We start from the raw sequence: 15,268 nt of genomic DNA, 5'->3' as shown, positions 1-15,268 counted from the left end.
AGACGAGAGACCCAGTAACAAGCTTAACCAATGCTGTCAAGATGCCAGAGGAAAAGAAAGACGACAATTTGTGACATCCCTATCACAGAGTCAACCTACCCCACAAACGTCTCAGCTGGGTAGACCCAGCCCTGTGAGTCCATCAATCGTCCCTGTGTTGAGGGTGGGGGAGCCTGGGCTTGGGGACGTGGGTATGAAGGGCAGAGGGGCACCCATTTTAAGGATGTGTGGCCAAGGCAAGCTCCTAACTGCCCTTGTACTCAGCCCTGGACCCCTGTGCTTCTGACTTTTCTCTCCCTCAACCGTCTCCATCTCTTTTTAGCAGGTGGAAAGCTTTGGTGCGAAGCATGCAGAAAATTCCAGGAATTATGCAGCTGTGCAGCAGACCCATGATGCAATATGCATCAACACAAACACACACTCTCCCTTTTGGCTTGATTTGGTAGCACAACTATTGTGCCAGTTCCTGAGATGTTTCTCTCCCCAAGCCATCTGAATGGCGAAAAACAACTTTAACTCTGGCAATGCAAAAGAGCCTTCCACACCCTGCCCAAAGAGACACAGACTGTTAAGTGAACTTGGACCGTGTGTGATTCTATCCTCATCACAGGCAGTGTGTTTCGCTAGTGCGGTGGTTCTCAAAGCGTGGTCCCCGGACCGGCAGCATCAGCATCCCCCAGGCAGATGTTAACCATTCGAGACAACTCAGGCGGGGACTCAGGGCCGGCGCATGGCACCGTGTGTTCAACAAACTCTCCCAGTGGGTCCACCACGCGTGTCTGAGAACTACACTCTGCCACATTTAGTCTGTCCATCGTGAGAAAGGCCAGACAGCCACCAAAAGACGAGCTGAGGAGATTCCCAGTGCCAGGCCATTTGGCAGAGTTGAGGGTGCGAGGGGCGGAAGCTAACGCTGCTAGCTCACCACCCCAGTTCCAGAAAAAAATGCAAAATCCACGTCCAGTGTTCTCTGGGTCTCGATAGTGTGTGGTCAGTGACCAGCACACTTGGCTTTGTCTAAATCAGTGATGATGTTAACATAGTAACAACCTCTTTTCCTATCTTTTGCCAGATTTCCAGGTCATTCAACGTGTACTCTGGATTTTATCCCCCATATTAAAGTAACATACATCATGCTTTCTCTTCTACGAACCGAGGGCACTGCATTTCCCACACGCTGCAGATATTCATGCAGACAGAATTCTTAATCGTTAGTTCTGGTGCTAAAAGTGAAGCTTTACCTAGAAAACATAATAGGGGCTTGCATTTTCTCAACCCAAAGGTTTTGCCAGATGCTATATTTTGCATTGACAGGAATTAATAAGAAAATCTTACAAACCTAGGTGCACCTGTTTTATATATTCAATCAGTGAGGCTTTGTTAAAATTCCAGAAGACTGGAAGCTTCTCCTCGGGAGGATATTTACAGCATGACAGCTCCAACGTAATTTCAAAACACTGGGCCCAGATGTAGTTGTAATCTTGCATTCCACCTAAAACACAAGCATATTCAATTTTTTTTAAGGTCTAAAATTGGAATGTACCCAGTATCATGTACCTTGGAGACAAGTGAATCAGACAGTTGCAAGGAAAGTGCATAAAAACAGGAAAAAATGAGTTTGCCACGTACAGTCAGGGCTCAATATTTCATTCCCAGGCTTGACCAGGCCATCCTGAGTGTTCCCACCTGGGGAGCCAGACCGGAGCTGACTCAAGTTCAACTGTGCATCAAAATTAAGGGGGGTTGGGGAGGCGCTGGCCCCGTGGCGTAATGGCTGAGTTCAGTGCGCTCTGCTTCGGCAGCCCAGGTTCGGTTCCCAAGCTCAGACCTACACCGCTCGTTGGCAGCCATGCTGTGGCAGCAACCCACATACAAAATAGAGGAAGACTGGCACAGATGTTAGCTCAGGGTAAATCTTCCCCAGCGGGAAAAAAAAAAAAATTAAGGGGGGTAAGTGTCCTTTTTTTAATCACACATTACAAAAAGGATTCTTCGAACTACATTTCTTCCCTAAATTACATTTTAAACAGATATAGAGTGAGATTTCTTTAAAAATATTTCTACAAACGATTTATAAATACATTTATTATGTAAGGCTAAGTATGCTAATTTGAAGGATAATGATGGCCGTTGACCAAGTGTCCACTGTTGCCAGGTGCCGTTGGAGGAGTTCCGTATCAACGTACTCCATCCTCACAGCAAGTACTGCCCATGTTTCATAGGTGAGGAGCCTAATCACAGATGGTGAGCACCGTGCCCAGGGTGTGGGCTGGGACACCGAGCTGCTTCTGAGGACAGAAACAGGGCGCCGGGCTCTCTCGGGAGGGAAAGAGCCGACCCCTGCTGCTCCTGGGGTCGCCACTGCCCGTGCTCACTTTGCAGACCTTACCTCCAAGACACAATTTTCAAAGGGTTATAATCACATTTTGTATTTTCTAAGATGCAAAACTTTTCATATTTTAAAATCTCTGAGCTGGGATGTGTCTTAATTTGATGGCTGAAAAACCTCATTGGGTCATGAGTTTGGCTGGAGATATTTTTTCTTTCTTGGTGGTACACTGTATTTTACAACTGATGGCATCATGGATTTGATGAAATATAGTAAATTTGAAGGTAGTAGTTTCTGCCAGATTTCAGTTTGTTACACTTGATACTGCCCAGTAAAATATGTATTCTCACTTCCATCAGGGTATTTGGGAAATATTGAAGTAGAAAAAAATTTTATTCTAAGAAAATAATCAAAATATTATTTAAATATTATGTAGGTCCAGATTCCAGCCAGGAAGAATTTCTCTGTCCTTCTATTTCCTTTACTTACCTTGTAAGTTTTTTCTCTCTCTCTGACCTCATTTTCACTAAGAAATAGAAGGGGGGAAAACGGAAGAGAGAAAGGACACGAAACAAAAGCCCTTGGCTGGATGGCTGTGTCTCAAGCAGAAAGAGTTTAAGCGGGAGAGCAGATGTGCAAAGCCGCAGGATGGAGAACGCCAGGCATGGAGAGCGCGTGTGGCTCCAGACAGGGCCGGTCAGGCCCAGCACACAGAACCGCCAGGCTGAGCCGGATGCTTTGTTCTCAGCTCCTCAAAGTCACTGGCTCTGCTGTTTTTCTCAGAAGGATACACAGCCTAGACACGGGCACACTTGGGAACAGTTCCCAACAGCAAGTCTAGGTTCCTAGCTCATTGCCCACACGCCTGGATCTGTCTGGAAAGTCACAGACAGTGCACATGGAGGAAGCTCTGCCTGTGGGCAGGAGGGCCCTTTCCCCGCTATGAGGAGTGACGAGCAGGGACTGGCTGGGGCCCTGACATGGGGTGGGGAGACTGTCTCAGACAGCAGAGAGAAGTTTGGATGCTGTGGTGTCTAGCTGGCCCCCTGCCTTTCAGTCACGGTCTATGCTTATTTGTGTAACCTGGAAAGCTGGCAGAGAGTCACCCAGACACGGAACTCCCAGTCTGTGCAAGACTGCTTGATGGCCTTTGCCATCAAAGCGGCGACTGGGGAAGCGCGGGGATGCAGAGACGCAGCCTGCAGCCTGCTGTTAGTAGGGCCAGGCTGGCCAGGCTCGAAGGGGCACTTTCCACTGAGGCAATGGAAACCCGCTTGCAGCCCACTGTCGCCCCGCTCGCCCTTCCATCCTAGGTCCCTCCTATCGTCTCTCAGCTCCCAGACCAGGACGAGTTCTCTGACACCCCTGGGCTTCTGCTCACACCATCCCTTCTGAGAACATCCTCCTCCCATGTCCCCACAGGCAGTCTCCCCCCTCCCCCGCCCCCAGCCATCCTGGTCTGAGAGGAAAGCTGGAGGCTCCCTCGCGCTGTGTCGGCCCGAGGAGCTCTTTTGTGTAGCCCGCAGAGCGGCTTTAACATCATGAGACCTCCTGTACAAATCCTGCTTGTTTTACAAACCAGAAGACGTGGCAATATTGGGGCTGCACTGTTGCACAGCAATAATTAACCGGCTCCGAGCAGCAGCTGCCCCATCAGATGAGACATAAGCATTAAATTGCTCCAAGGTCTTTACTACTCCCTGCTGTATTTTGGCTTTACACCCCCGTGGTACACTGTACCTTTTCTAAATCTCTATTTTTATTCCAATTACACTGCCATTACAATGACTTATTGCGTGTCACTCTTCCCTATTAAACTGGTGAGTAAGATCTGCGTCCTATTTTTTTTTTTTTTTTTTTTGTGAGGAGATCAGCCCTGTGCTAACATCTGCCAATCCTCCTCTTTTTTCGCCGAGGAAGACTGGCCCTGGGCTAACATCTGTGCCCATTTTCCTCCACTTACATGGGACGCCGCCACAGCATGGCTTGACAAACAGTGCGTCAGTGCGCGCCCGGAATCCGAACTGGCGAACCCCGGGCCGCCGCAGCGGAGCGCGCGCACTTAACCGCTTGCGCCACCGGGCCAGCCCAAGATCTGCATCCTGTTCACCTTTCTTGGCACAGTTCCTGGATCATTGTAGGTAAATGCTGAACAAGCATCTGAAAGGATGGAGGAGGCGGTGGTGGTGATGGACATGTCTGAGCATCTCTCAAACCACCGGTCCACTCCCCTGCTCTCGTGACATGAGCTGACAGAGACGCTGGAAGGGACTGTACTGTGCCTAACGAACTTTGACATCTGCTGGGGTCAACAAAAACCAGCTGGCCCCTGTGGGTGACGGTGATGGAAGAATGAAGAGAAACTCACCTTTGAGTGGATACCAAGAGTATCCATTTATAATCCCGTTAGGAGAGTTCATTTTATTTTTACACTGATCTCCCTTCTTCATGTCGGGATTTTTTGAAGCATAGGTATGAGCGAGGTATTGAAAAACGTCATCGTCGGGGGTCAAGCTCCGGAAGTGTAACGTCCCAGTTGCTGTATGGGAAAGACAAGCCAAGAACCTTCACTTGACGTTGGAGGACAAGCAAGCTCACGCAACACCATGTGGGCAAATATATCACCACGTCGCACACCAAGACTTCCCAGAGAAATCCTCTGCCCATTTCCACCGGTGCCCCTCCACTCTTCTTCCTAGTTTCTAATGAACATACACACGGTGACATCACACAAAATAAGCCATATACATATCCAAGCTCCTCCTACATCAGCCTAAAAGCTAAATATCCTCTTAGTCACTCTGGCGAATTTCTGGAGGTCAGCAACATTTCCTTAGGTACTGTAGGGGTTAAATGAAGCCACCGTAATATTTTAAGTCCCTGGTACATACCTTGTCCCACAGAGTTTTAAGAGGAGTAAGCAATTATTACTCATATGATTAGCAAAGAAAGTGGGGTTGTTGTGGTTTTACTTTCTTTTTACCATGTTGCCTCTTGTGAGAGAATCTAAATCCCCATTTCACTGTTTCAGGATGAATGTCAAATAATCCTGTTGCTGGTTGTCAGTTCAGCCACAGTGTCATCTACTGTTTATAAGTTGTAGGAAGGACGGGTCAGGGTTGGGAAAAGGAGGCTTTCCACCCCTGCCTGAGAAGCTACGTGGGGAGAGGAAGTGGTGTATCCCCACTCCCAGGCAGAGTCTGCGGTTCCGCTCTGGACTGAGCAAGCCCGAGCTGGCCGTGTCTGCTTACCTGGAACACCATTATCAAACGGGTAACTGGCCACCAGGGCGCCACCGTGCAGGTTTGCAGAGAGGACAAAGGTCTCTGTTTTCAGCCACTCCATGACGGCCACCGTTTCAGGCTGCCTTGATACATTATTCAATTCAAAAGCATCGGGGAAATTTCTATTCAGGTCATAGTCGTTACTATTTTCCCTTTAAAAGAAAGAATGTTTTAGGGTTTACTGATGGTGAGGGAGCGGATTCGTGCAGTGGGCACACCTTGGGTTTGGCTCTGGGTGTTTTTACAAACACAAACATGGGGGTGGTGGATGGTAGCCTTGGCAGCCTCCCACGAACCCCCTTGGTGTCCATGCAGTGTGTGGTCCCCTCCCATGTGACTTGCTCTCACCAGTGGGACAGGAGCTATTGTGATGTAAGAAGAGGGTTGGTTAAGTGTGTGCATTTTGGGGCTTTTGCTCTTGAAACACTCCCTTTTGGAGCCATGAGACCCCAAGGCTGGGCACGGGGCAAGTCCACATGGGGAAATGAGAGCCCAGGTGACAGCCAGAAAGGAGGCTCCAGATGCATGGTCCGGGCTGGTTGTCTCAGCCAGCCCCCAGCTGGGCCCCAGGCCTCACAGCGCAGAGACCAGCCGTCCCTGCTCTGCCCTGCCCAAATTCCTAACTTAAAGAATTGAGACTAAATAAAAAGGTTGTTGTTTTAAGTCCTTAAAATTTGGGGGTGGTTTGTTACATAGCAACTGATAACAGACACAACAGGAACGTGCTACTTTATACAAATGTATTTTTGAAAAGTTGACTGGCCGTGTTTAAATATGCTAGAAAAACTGGAAGGGAATCAAGTGGTGAGATTTTATTTATTTTTGGTAAAAGCAAACAAATTTTTAATTCCACAAATATAAATGTATGTTAGACATAGAAATTCCAAACTTCCCGAGGCAGCTTGAAACAAAATTAACTGCTTAAACCAGAAATCCGACAAGACTCACTCTTCTTTGTGGTTAGTTCTTATACTGGCTTAAAAAATCAACCAGTAATGACTAAGGGCCTAGGAATCATGCTAGGCCCTGGGGATTTCCCCACGATGAACACAAGGACAGGATTCCTGCCCTCGGGTAGCTTACAGTGTAGCTGGAAGAGAGACATTCAACAGGAAATTAGATGTTAAAAACTCCTGTGAAGGTAAAGCGCCAGGTGGCAGGCCAGCGTAACTGGGACCTAACACACGACAGGCTAGGGAGGAGTCTCTGAGGAGATGCTGTTTAAGCAGAGGGAGGGCTGAGGAGTGGGAAATGGGTGTGCAAAACGCCAGAGGGGAGAGAGAACCTGGCAGTTCCAGGAGGCGGAGGAGGAGGAACAGAGCAGCTGAAGCAGAGGGGCATGGGGGCAAGGGGGCGAGGGGGCGTGGGGAGAAGGGGGACAAATGAGGCCGGAGCAGTGACTCGGAAGCCTCAGTCGGGATTGCACTTCTCACCTTAATGGCAACGGGCAGCCCTGAGGAGTTCTCAGCCCGGCAATGACGTGACATGGACTCTCGGGATGGGTCACCGGCTCCTCTGGACAGGGCCGAGGGGCGAGATCTGATGGGGGCCTCTCTGCTGCTGTCTGTTCTTACATAGAGACAGGCTAGCCCCCCTTACCTCCCATTACTGTGAAAGCAATCGGGCTTTCTGACAGCTTCAAACCCATCGGGGTTCATTGAAGGCATGATGTGTACGCGGGTGCTGTTGATCAGATGCGTGACTTCAGGGTCTCTTCCATCGCTGGTTACCAGATACTCGATCAAATGGAGCAGCATTTCCCGCCCCACAGTCTGAATGTGTTAACGAGAAAACGGGGTATCATGAGGTCAGAGGAACACGGTCCCCAAAGCACAAATCCCCAACAAGAGACTCCGCACATGATGTGTGAGACCAAACCCAGTTGTGAGACCACTGTTTCTCACGCATACTGATACTCTGGCAAGTGGCAGTCAACACTGGAGTGCTGAAAATTGTTAGGAAAAATCATTTTTTAAAAAATAAATAAGCTCATTTTTAAAAAAAAGTATCCATCTGTAAATAATTTACTTTTAGAAAATGAAGTAGAGTGGAGTTAAGGTTATTCTTATCATAATGTTTCCCATTTGCTTGCCTTCCAAACACCTTCTGGGGTTCCAGAGAAGGCATGGGAGTTGTGTCTCTGTGAGCAAGTATGATGCATATAAAGCCACCATGTACATCTCAGTGGATAGTAGATTGAAAACCACTGCATTTGACATAGATTTTAATAGAGAAACATCCAAGTTTGTAATAAGCATAATTTAAATAGGTTTCAGATTTCCAAATTCCCCTATTTCCAAATTCCCCTACTGCACATTTGTGTGATTTTTGCCATAACTGTGTGTTTCTGATTTCCACATTCTCATGTTTCTGAAACTTTAGTCATCTGCACATCATTCTGACAATTTTTTTGCCATATCTGCATATTATCTATGGTATTGTTTAGTTTATATTTTCTTTAAATTGGCTCATTTTTTACTTACATTAAAAATTAAAACTTTTGTGTCACTACCATTTTGTTAGATATATGTTTTTAATGTACATTAAAATGAAACCATGACCATGAAAATAAAAATGGTCACATCTACCAAAATTGTCTCATGTACCACCACTACCTGGGAAACTGAGGACCTGTGAGAAAGACTGATTACTATATAATCCCCAAGGGAAAGATTTACTATTTTTCTTATTAAAAAAAAAAGTAATTCACATTTCAGCCTTATTTTAGAAAGGTGTGATTAGGCTATGTCAATTTCTCCCTGTAATCCTGGGTTCAAGTAATCTGCTTCTGAGTAACGAGTGTTTACCTCCTACATAGGATCAGGGGCTGCCGAGGGTCAGTGAACGGGGACCCAGGGGCAGCAGGTGACAAGATGAGGACAGTGCTGCAGGGGCGTTCATGCAGGCAGAGGACAGCAAGAGGACTTTCAGTCCAGCTCCGCTGTAGGAATTCACTGTTGCGACAAAGGACGAGCAATTCCTCACTCTGTGACCCTCATTGGCAAACACCGAGACCGCATTTTAGGAATTCGTTATCCTAACAAACTCAGAATAATTGAAGCTGTGACTAAGAAAACTTGGGATATGTGAATTACAGATTCAAAGATAGTCCTAAAATTCACAGTGGAAATATATTCAATTCTGATTTCAATTTTTTCCTCCTCATTTCTATCTCCTTCCACTACCTTGATTTTTGTTTTTACAGTCAAAATTCTCACTTGAAAAAAATCCTTGCAGACTAATAACCAAAAAAATCAAGCAAGCCACACACTGGGTTTCCAAGCCTGTGTTTTGGAAGCTCAAGCTCTTTTGGAAGCAACCTCTATGAGTACTTACTAGTTCCCCTAAAACCAGTGGAGAAGGGGCTGTGACTTTAATCTGTGAAAGGTGACTTTAAATGTGGCAAGTGTGGTTGATTCAAGGAGCTTTTCTGCCAAAGGGCTGGGGAAGAGAAAGAGGCTGTGGAAAGAGAGGAGGAATGACCAGGAATCACTCGTAGCTCCTGAGATTTCCAAATGCTGGTTGGAGACTGTAGGGGGGTCAATTAGAGGGAGGAACCAGGAAGAACCAGAGGCCTATCTGAGTTCCCAGTCCAGTCCAGAGGGGAGCCATCAGCATCCCCACGTGGTTCCAATGTGTCTTTCCCTCACAACTGTCTGAACCATCATTCTCAAGCACACCAGAACTCAAGACACGAGCTGACAATGAAATTCATCCAACCAAAAGCAAATGAAAACAGAGAGTAGAGAAGCGACGAGTAAACTACAGAACCAGATCAAGCCACTGTGGCAGGATTGTACAGAATAGAACATAACAGTTAAGGTTTATAATTAACAGAGAGGGTGGGGGCTGGGGGAGAAGACAGAGGTGATTTCAAAGTGCTAATTTCTTCACTTTTCATAGCGAAAGGTCATAAGATACTATAAAAGTTAAAAAATATATATATTTGAAATGACTACCATTTCAAAGTTTTTCCTAATTTTTTTCATGACTTTAGAAGACTCTTCTGATAATTAATTTCTTTTTTTGAGAAAATATTTATCAAGTTCACCAATTATTTTAGTTTCATTTCAGTTTTATTCTGTTAAATTCAAGTAAAATTAAACCTCGTTACTTCTTAAAGATAACATATACAATATGACACACATTTTATTTTATACCCTTTTACTTCCCCTCATCCTTTTACTACAGAAATAAGTATACAGATGTCTAGGATGAAGTCTGGCAAGTATTAATGATGGTTATTTCTGAGTGATAGTACTCTGGAAGATTTTTATTTCCTCTTATTTTTCTAGTGTCACTTTTTCAATAAAAGAAAACCTATGTTATTTTTACAAAAACAATAAAATCATGATTCTTTCAAGGAAACAAATGTGTAACCAAGGTATTTTGTTTATCTCCACATTCCAAAACGAATCATAAGTTCTTCACTGCAGAGGGTAAGTAAAAATCTTGGAAATGTGATAAAGAACCAACTAAGAGTCAGATAATTTAGAAAATGCTGAGGTAAACAGATGAAATTTCAGAGGAAGTTAAACAAAGTCGTCTTTTTTGGTTGAGCCACATTTTGCTGCCTCTGTAACGGCAGATTTATGCCAAGTATTATTCAGATTCATTCTTCCCAACCTTAATATAAATGTCTCAAACACTCATTCATGTTTTATGTATAAACCTCCCTTCGTTTAAAATTAAGTCTTTGAGGGCCGGCCCCATGGCTTAGCGGTTAAGTGCGTGCGCTCCGATGCTGGTGGCCCGGGTTCGGATCCCGGGCGCGCACCGACGCACCGCTTCTCCGGCCATGCTGAGGCCTCGTCCCGCATACAGCAGCTAGAAGGATGTGCAACTATGACATACAACTATCTACTGGGGCTTTGGGGGAAAAAAAATAAAATAAAATAAATAAAAAAAAATTATTAAAATTAAGTCTTTGAATATGAAACCTTAGAGAATTCAAATTTTATAAAAGAATGTGGTCAAAACAGTTTCCACTGGCTGCAGCGGCCCCTCACTCGGTGTGCTCACTTCCTTGCTGGGCGAGTGGACGTGATGAAGGAATCCCTGAGAGGCTGCGGCTGGAGGAATACGCCGGCTCTGGAGCCCTTCACCAATAACTCATCCTGTAGTTAAAATGGTAATGACCCAGAAAGCAGAAAACAAATTCTGTATCAGTTTTAGTTCAATTCACGTTGAACTAAATCATGTTGGAATTTGCTAGAGAGATAAAAATGAGTGTTCTAGCTCTTCAAAGAATGTTTACAAAAAACGGAAAACATTTTTTGAAGAAACAATCCACAACACAGGTCGTGTGCTGTGAGAGCGAGGCGCACCACTGCAGCTGTCCTGATGACGGACTGTCTCTTAAATGCTGCCCTGTGACGAGGCTTCTGGGGGAGAAGCAGCCTCTCTGCGCTGGGGCTCCACAATGGTGGGTTACAGATTTGGTTCATTTATCGGATCGCCTGGCTAAATCCTTCCTCGAATATCAGCCTGAATATTACATTCTCTAGCACACTCTTCCTGCCTCCCAACGTTGGGGTCCCTGGCCTGCCTATGCGGTCATAACCCTCCACACCATGCTGTCCTGACACTGGGCACACACATTACCAAGCCCGACTGACCCCCCCACCCCCACTGCACCGTCTCAGCCTTGAGAGCAAGGCCTAACCAGCTCTCTGTGGCCCTGGAATCTGGCGCAGCTCCTGGCACATCATGTACTCAGTCAACAATTGTGGATTACTGTTGACAAGTCCACGACAAGGTCAAGATGGTTCAGAGGAAGCTTCTGACAACATGAGGACTGATACTCAGGGGAGATGTACAAACCATCAAGTTATTTCATTTGAAGGATTTTTAACATTCAACAAATTTTATGCAGGGTGAGGGGCTGACAATTCTGATCATGGCAAGGACTCAGGATATGTGGTCACCCTGGCCCAGCCTCACCAAAAAGAGAGAAGAAGAGAAAAAGGATAATTATATGAGGAATTTAATACATGCTTAAAATGAATTAGACAATTCACCTGGAATAAAGACTAGTCTTATCTAAATCCAAAAAGAAAGAATTCATTGTCCAAAGCCCCACTATGTAACTGAGGACATTTTCCTATCATCTGGGGCAGTGGTGGGAAAAGAGCTTGGGAAGTGATATTTGGAAGGACAAACTTTTTTGTGTGTGTGTGTATGTGAGGAAGACTGGCCCTGAGCTAACATCTGTGCCTATCTTCCTCTGTTTTGTATGTGGGACACCGCCACAGCATGGCTTGATGAGCACTGCGTTGGTCTGTGCCCAGGATTCAAACCTGCGAACCCCAGTCCACCAAAGCAGAGCGCACAAACTTAACCACTACACCACCAGGCCGGCCCCTGGAAGGACAAGCTTTAATGTCTTGCTTTGTCCTAGTGAGTCTGGAACCTCTGCATGTTGACTACATGTCCCAGATTTTCCCAGACAGGCACAATTTCAGATATCAGGTCCTACCGATCATGTAAACCATTAAAATACTCTCTAAATACGAACATGTAGACATACAGACTACATCTCATCAACTGTCTCTCATACCTAGAAGGTGTGTGAAGATCATTTATCCTTTGTCCTTTGTTTTTAGGTTGAAAAGTATGGTCAGTATTATCCAGGGAATGTTTTTCCTTTCAACCTATATCTGCAATACAATAAACTATAAATCACTGCCACCAAATGTGAAATTCTAAGTGTGACGTGGATATTTCAAAAGTCTACACCTGGGGGCCGGCCCAGTGGCGCAAGCGGTTAAGTGCGCGCGGTCCGCTGCAGCGGCCCAGGGTTTGCCGGTTTGGATCCCGGGACGCGCATCGAGGCACCACTTGTCAAGCCATGCTGTGGCGGCGTCCCATATAAAGTGGAGGAAGATGGGCATGGATGTTAGCCCAGGGCCAGTCTTCCTCAGCAAAAAGAGGAGGATTGGCAGATGTTAGCTCAGGGCTGATCCTCCTAAAAAAAAAAAAAAAAAAAGCCTACACCTGAATAAACCATCACAGTAAAAATAACTCATTGATATCCAAGAAACAGAGCTTCCCTCCTCCCGTCTACTTAAGACCATGGGCCCTGGGGTCAGAGAACCCTGGGAACCTGGCTCTGAGCTGCACTTCGCCTGACTGGGTTAGCTTAACAGTGTGAGCACCCAACCTTTTAAGCACACAGTCATGCCTCACTTCAGTATTTCCATTAGGGGGAATGAGGAATGTCTTAACAATCGAGAGATTCCCAAGTATAAGATTTTTTTTCTATAAAGTTTTAAAAACATTTGATACGAGACAGGCACAAAACAAGGAGCAGTTTCCCAGGCTTCTCTCCGCACCCACATTCAGGCTGAGGATACGAGATGGTCTAGTTTCGGTGAAGCTCTGGCTGCAGATCACGGGTTACAGTTGACGACAAAGCCAGCCAGGAGCAGAAGGAGGGGGAGGGGAGGGCGAGGGGGACACAGACCTCACTCCCAGGCACATGAATATTCGTGGAGTGAGGGGACGGTAGCAAACCCCACTCTGTGGGCTGGCATCATCCCTCCCCATTAAGACAATTGGGCTTCAGGCGGGTCCACAGTGCCAGTCAGGAGCCTGCACAGATCAAACCTAGAATCGTTTCTACAAGGAAACATGCCAACGTGTGTGCAGACAAGGGCCTGGATGAACCAGAACACCTGCTAGTCTTATTGAAACGAGAAAGGTGGAACTGTAGAAATATTTCTCCGTTGTTCTGAAACAGCATGAACATCAGGGGACACAGGCTTATCATGAACTACCCGGTGTGATTCCACAGCAATCCAGGAGGGGGCAGCAGGGAGTGGGAAGAAGGAAGGAACAGAGAGGCCCTGGAAGTTATTCCAGTGTAAGAGCTGGCTCCTCCTTTACTCCACGAACGAGCCCAAACCCTCCCATCAGATGGCACTGGCACAACCAGGTATCCACCCAGACAAGATCACTTTGAGACAGATCACAGACCTGCACGTAAAACGTCAGCAATAAAAACAGAACATTTCAAAGGCAGCGGAGAGAGGGGAGGAGGCAGACTCACAGCCGGGGAAGGCTTGGTGCCCAGGCTCTGGATTCTGACAGCTGACAACGAAACGCAAACCTGGATCCCCTTCCTGGTAAACGGGACTAACAAACGTGGTCAGAAGAAACAACGCCCACGAAGCTCAGCAGGGTCCGTGCTCAGCGAACGCTGGCTGTTGCTGGCATTTTGCTGTAAAGCACGGTACAGAAGGTGACCTGCCAGCCTGCTCAACGCAGCAGAGCGAGCCAGTGTGACACCTAGAACAACATCCACAACGTGGCCCTACCTTTCAAAGAATGACACTGATTTTCCTAAGAATGAGAGAATAAGGGAAATTCATACGAAACAAGAGTAGGGTTAACTGCACTTCTTTTGCAACAATACTTATCTGCAAATGGACCATTTTCAGCTGATTTTGCTACCCCAGTTTGCTTTTTTGCATTCCTCAATCAGCCAGGCTAATTAGCCGGAACTCTCAGCATCAGTCAAATGAGCCCATCTTCACAATTCCTAAGCTGTATATTAGCCAAAAATGTTTCACCTAAATCCAATACACCTTTATATCTAACATCGGTTTTAAGTCAGTAGAGGGATGACAGGCCCAGGTTCAATGATGGAAACAGAAAACCCAGGATGTGGGACACGCTGCAGGTTGGAGAACTGAGCAGGTCTCTTTATTAAGTCTGGTGTCATGAAAAGACGCTTTAAAAGCTAGGTTAAGAGAGATTCAGGGATATATCAACCAAATGCTATGTATGGTTCTAGACTGGATCCTGATTCGGACAATTCTGGGGACGTATAGAGGACAGCTGGAGAAACGAGAGTGGGGTGTAAGATGAAAATGGGATAAACATTTACTGACACGAAAGAGTAGCTAGTATTTAAAAAATGTTACAAATAGCAAATCAGCACAGCTCACTGGTAAAAGTGCGCACGCACACACACACACACGGAAATATCTGGAAGGATAAATAAGAATGAATTACCAGTCCTAATTTTTGGAAGGTCAGTATACAAGGGTTTTTTTGTTTGTTTATCTATATTTTTTCTAAGATGTACATATGTTGCTTTTGTAATAATAACAGATTATTTTCAATTTAAAAAAGACTTGATTCTAAAACAAGGCATAATGAGGTAAAAATTCATGGGGGAAAACAGCAGGTATGACCAACAGAACTGGGTCTTCCTGCTGCTGCTGTTCACTGTCTTCTAGCCACGGTATTAAATGTGGGACACGAGCGCACACACGCGCGCGCGCACACACACACTCTCTGCGGTGAGGCTCAGGGAAAAGAGGAAACATTTTTAAACCAGCATGGTCAGTTCTGTCCACTGTCCTCCTCAAAGCACACATGCCCCCTGCTGAGATTCTCCACGTGAGGTCCACAAATTCCTAGAAGATCTGTGGACCCAAGGTCAGCACTCGAAGTTTGTGCCAGAACAGCCAGGAATCCACCCAAAGGAGGTCATGAACCACTGCTCTAAAATGTTAGCTGTGTTGCTTCTTAATAGTGGGTTCTTGAAAATGCTCTTTCAATTCCAAAAGATCTGAGAGTAAAAGGATGAGTAAGGTGAGACCCCCTGCTCCTGGGTTAAGTTATCACTTTCCCCAGCTCCTAGTGG

The 15,268-nt window shown here is 46.0% G+C and overlaps 1 protein-coding gene across 2 annotated transcripts in view; it reads right to left on the bottom strand.

Moving 5' to 3' along the window:
• CPM (carboxypeptidase M) overlaps window positions 1-15,268 on the bottom strand; it is a 68,825-nt gene that overhangs the window by 15,055 nt on the left and 38,502 nt on the right. Inside the window, exons 3-6 of one of the 2 annotated variants that reach the window (XM_058557667.1) lie at window positions 7,213-7,385; window positions 5,581-5,765; window positions 4,698-4,868; window positions 1,340-1,492 (exon numbers count right to left, since the gene is read on the bottom strand). In XM_058557667.1, coding sequence (XP_058413650.1) covers window positions 1,340-1,492; window positions 4,698-4,868; window positions 5,581-5,765; window positions 7,213-7,385 — 682 coding nt within the window. The other variant, XM_058557668.1, reaches the window with a different exon arrangement.

Source organism: Diceros bicornis, chromosome 17 (assembly GCF_020826845.1).
Source record: "Diceros bicornis minor isolate mBicDic1 chromosome 17, mDicBic1.mat.cur, whole genome shotgun sequence".
Taxonomy (NCBI): Eukaryota; Metazoa; Chordata; class Mammalia; order Perissodactyla; family Rhinocerotidae; genus Diceros; species Diceros bicornis.
Note: the sequence above shows the minus strand (reverse complement) of the source record. Positions and strands in the feature narration are given on the sequence as shown.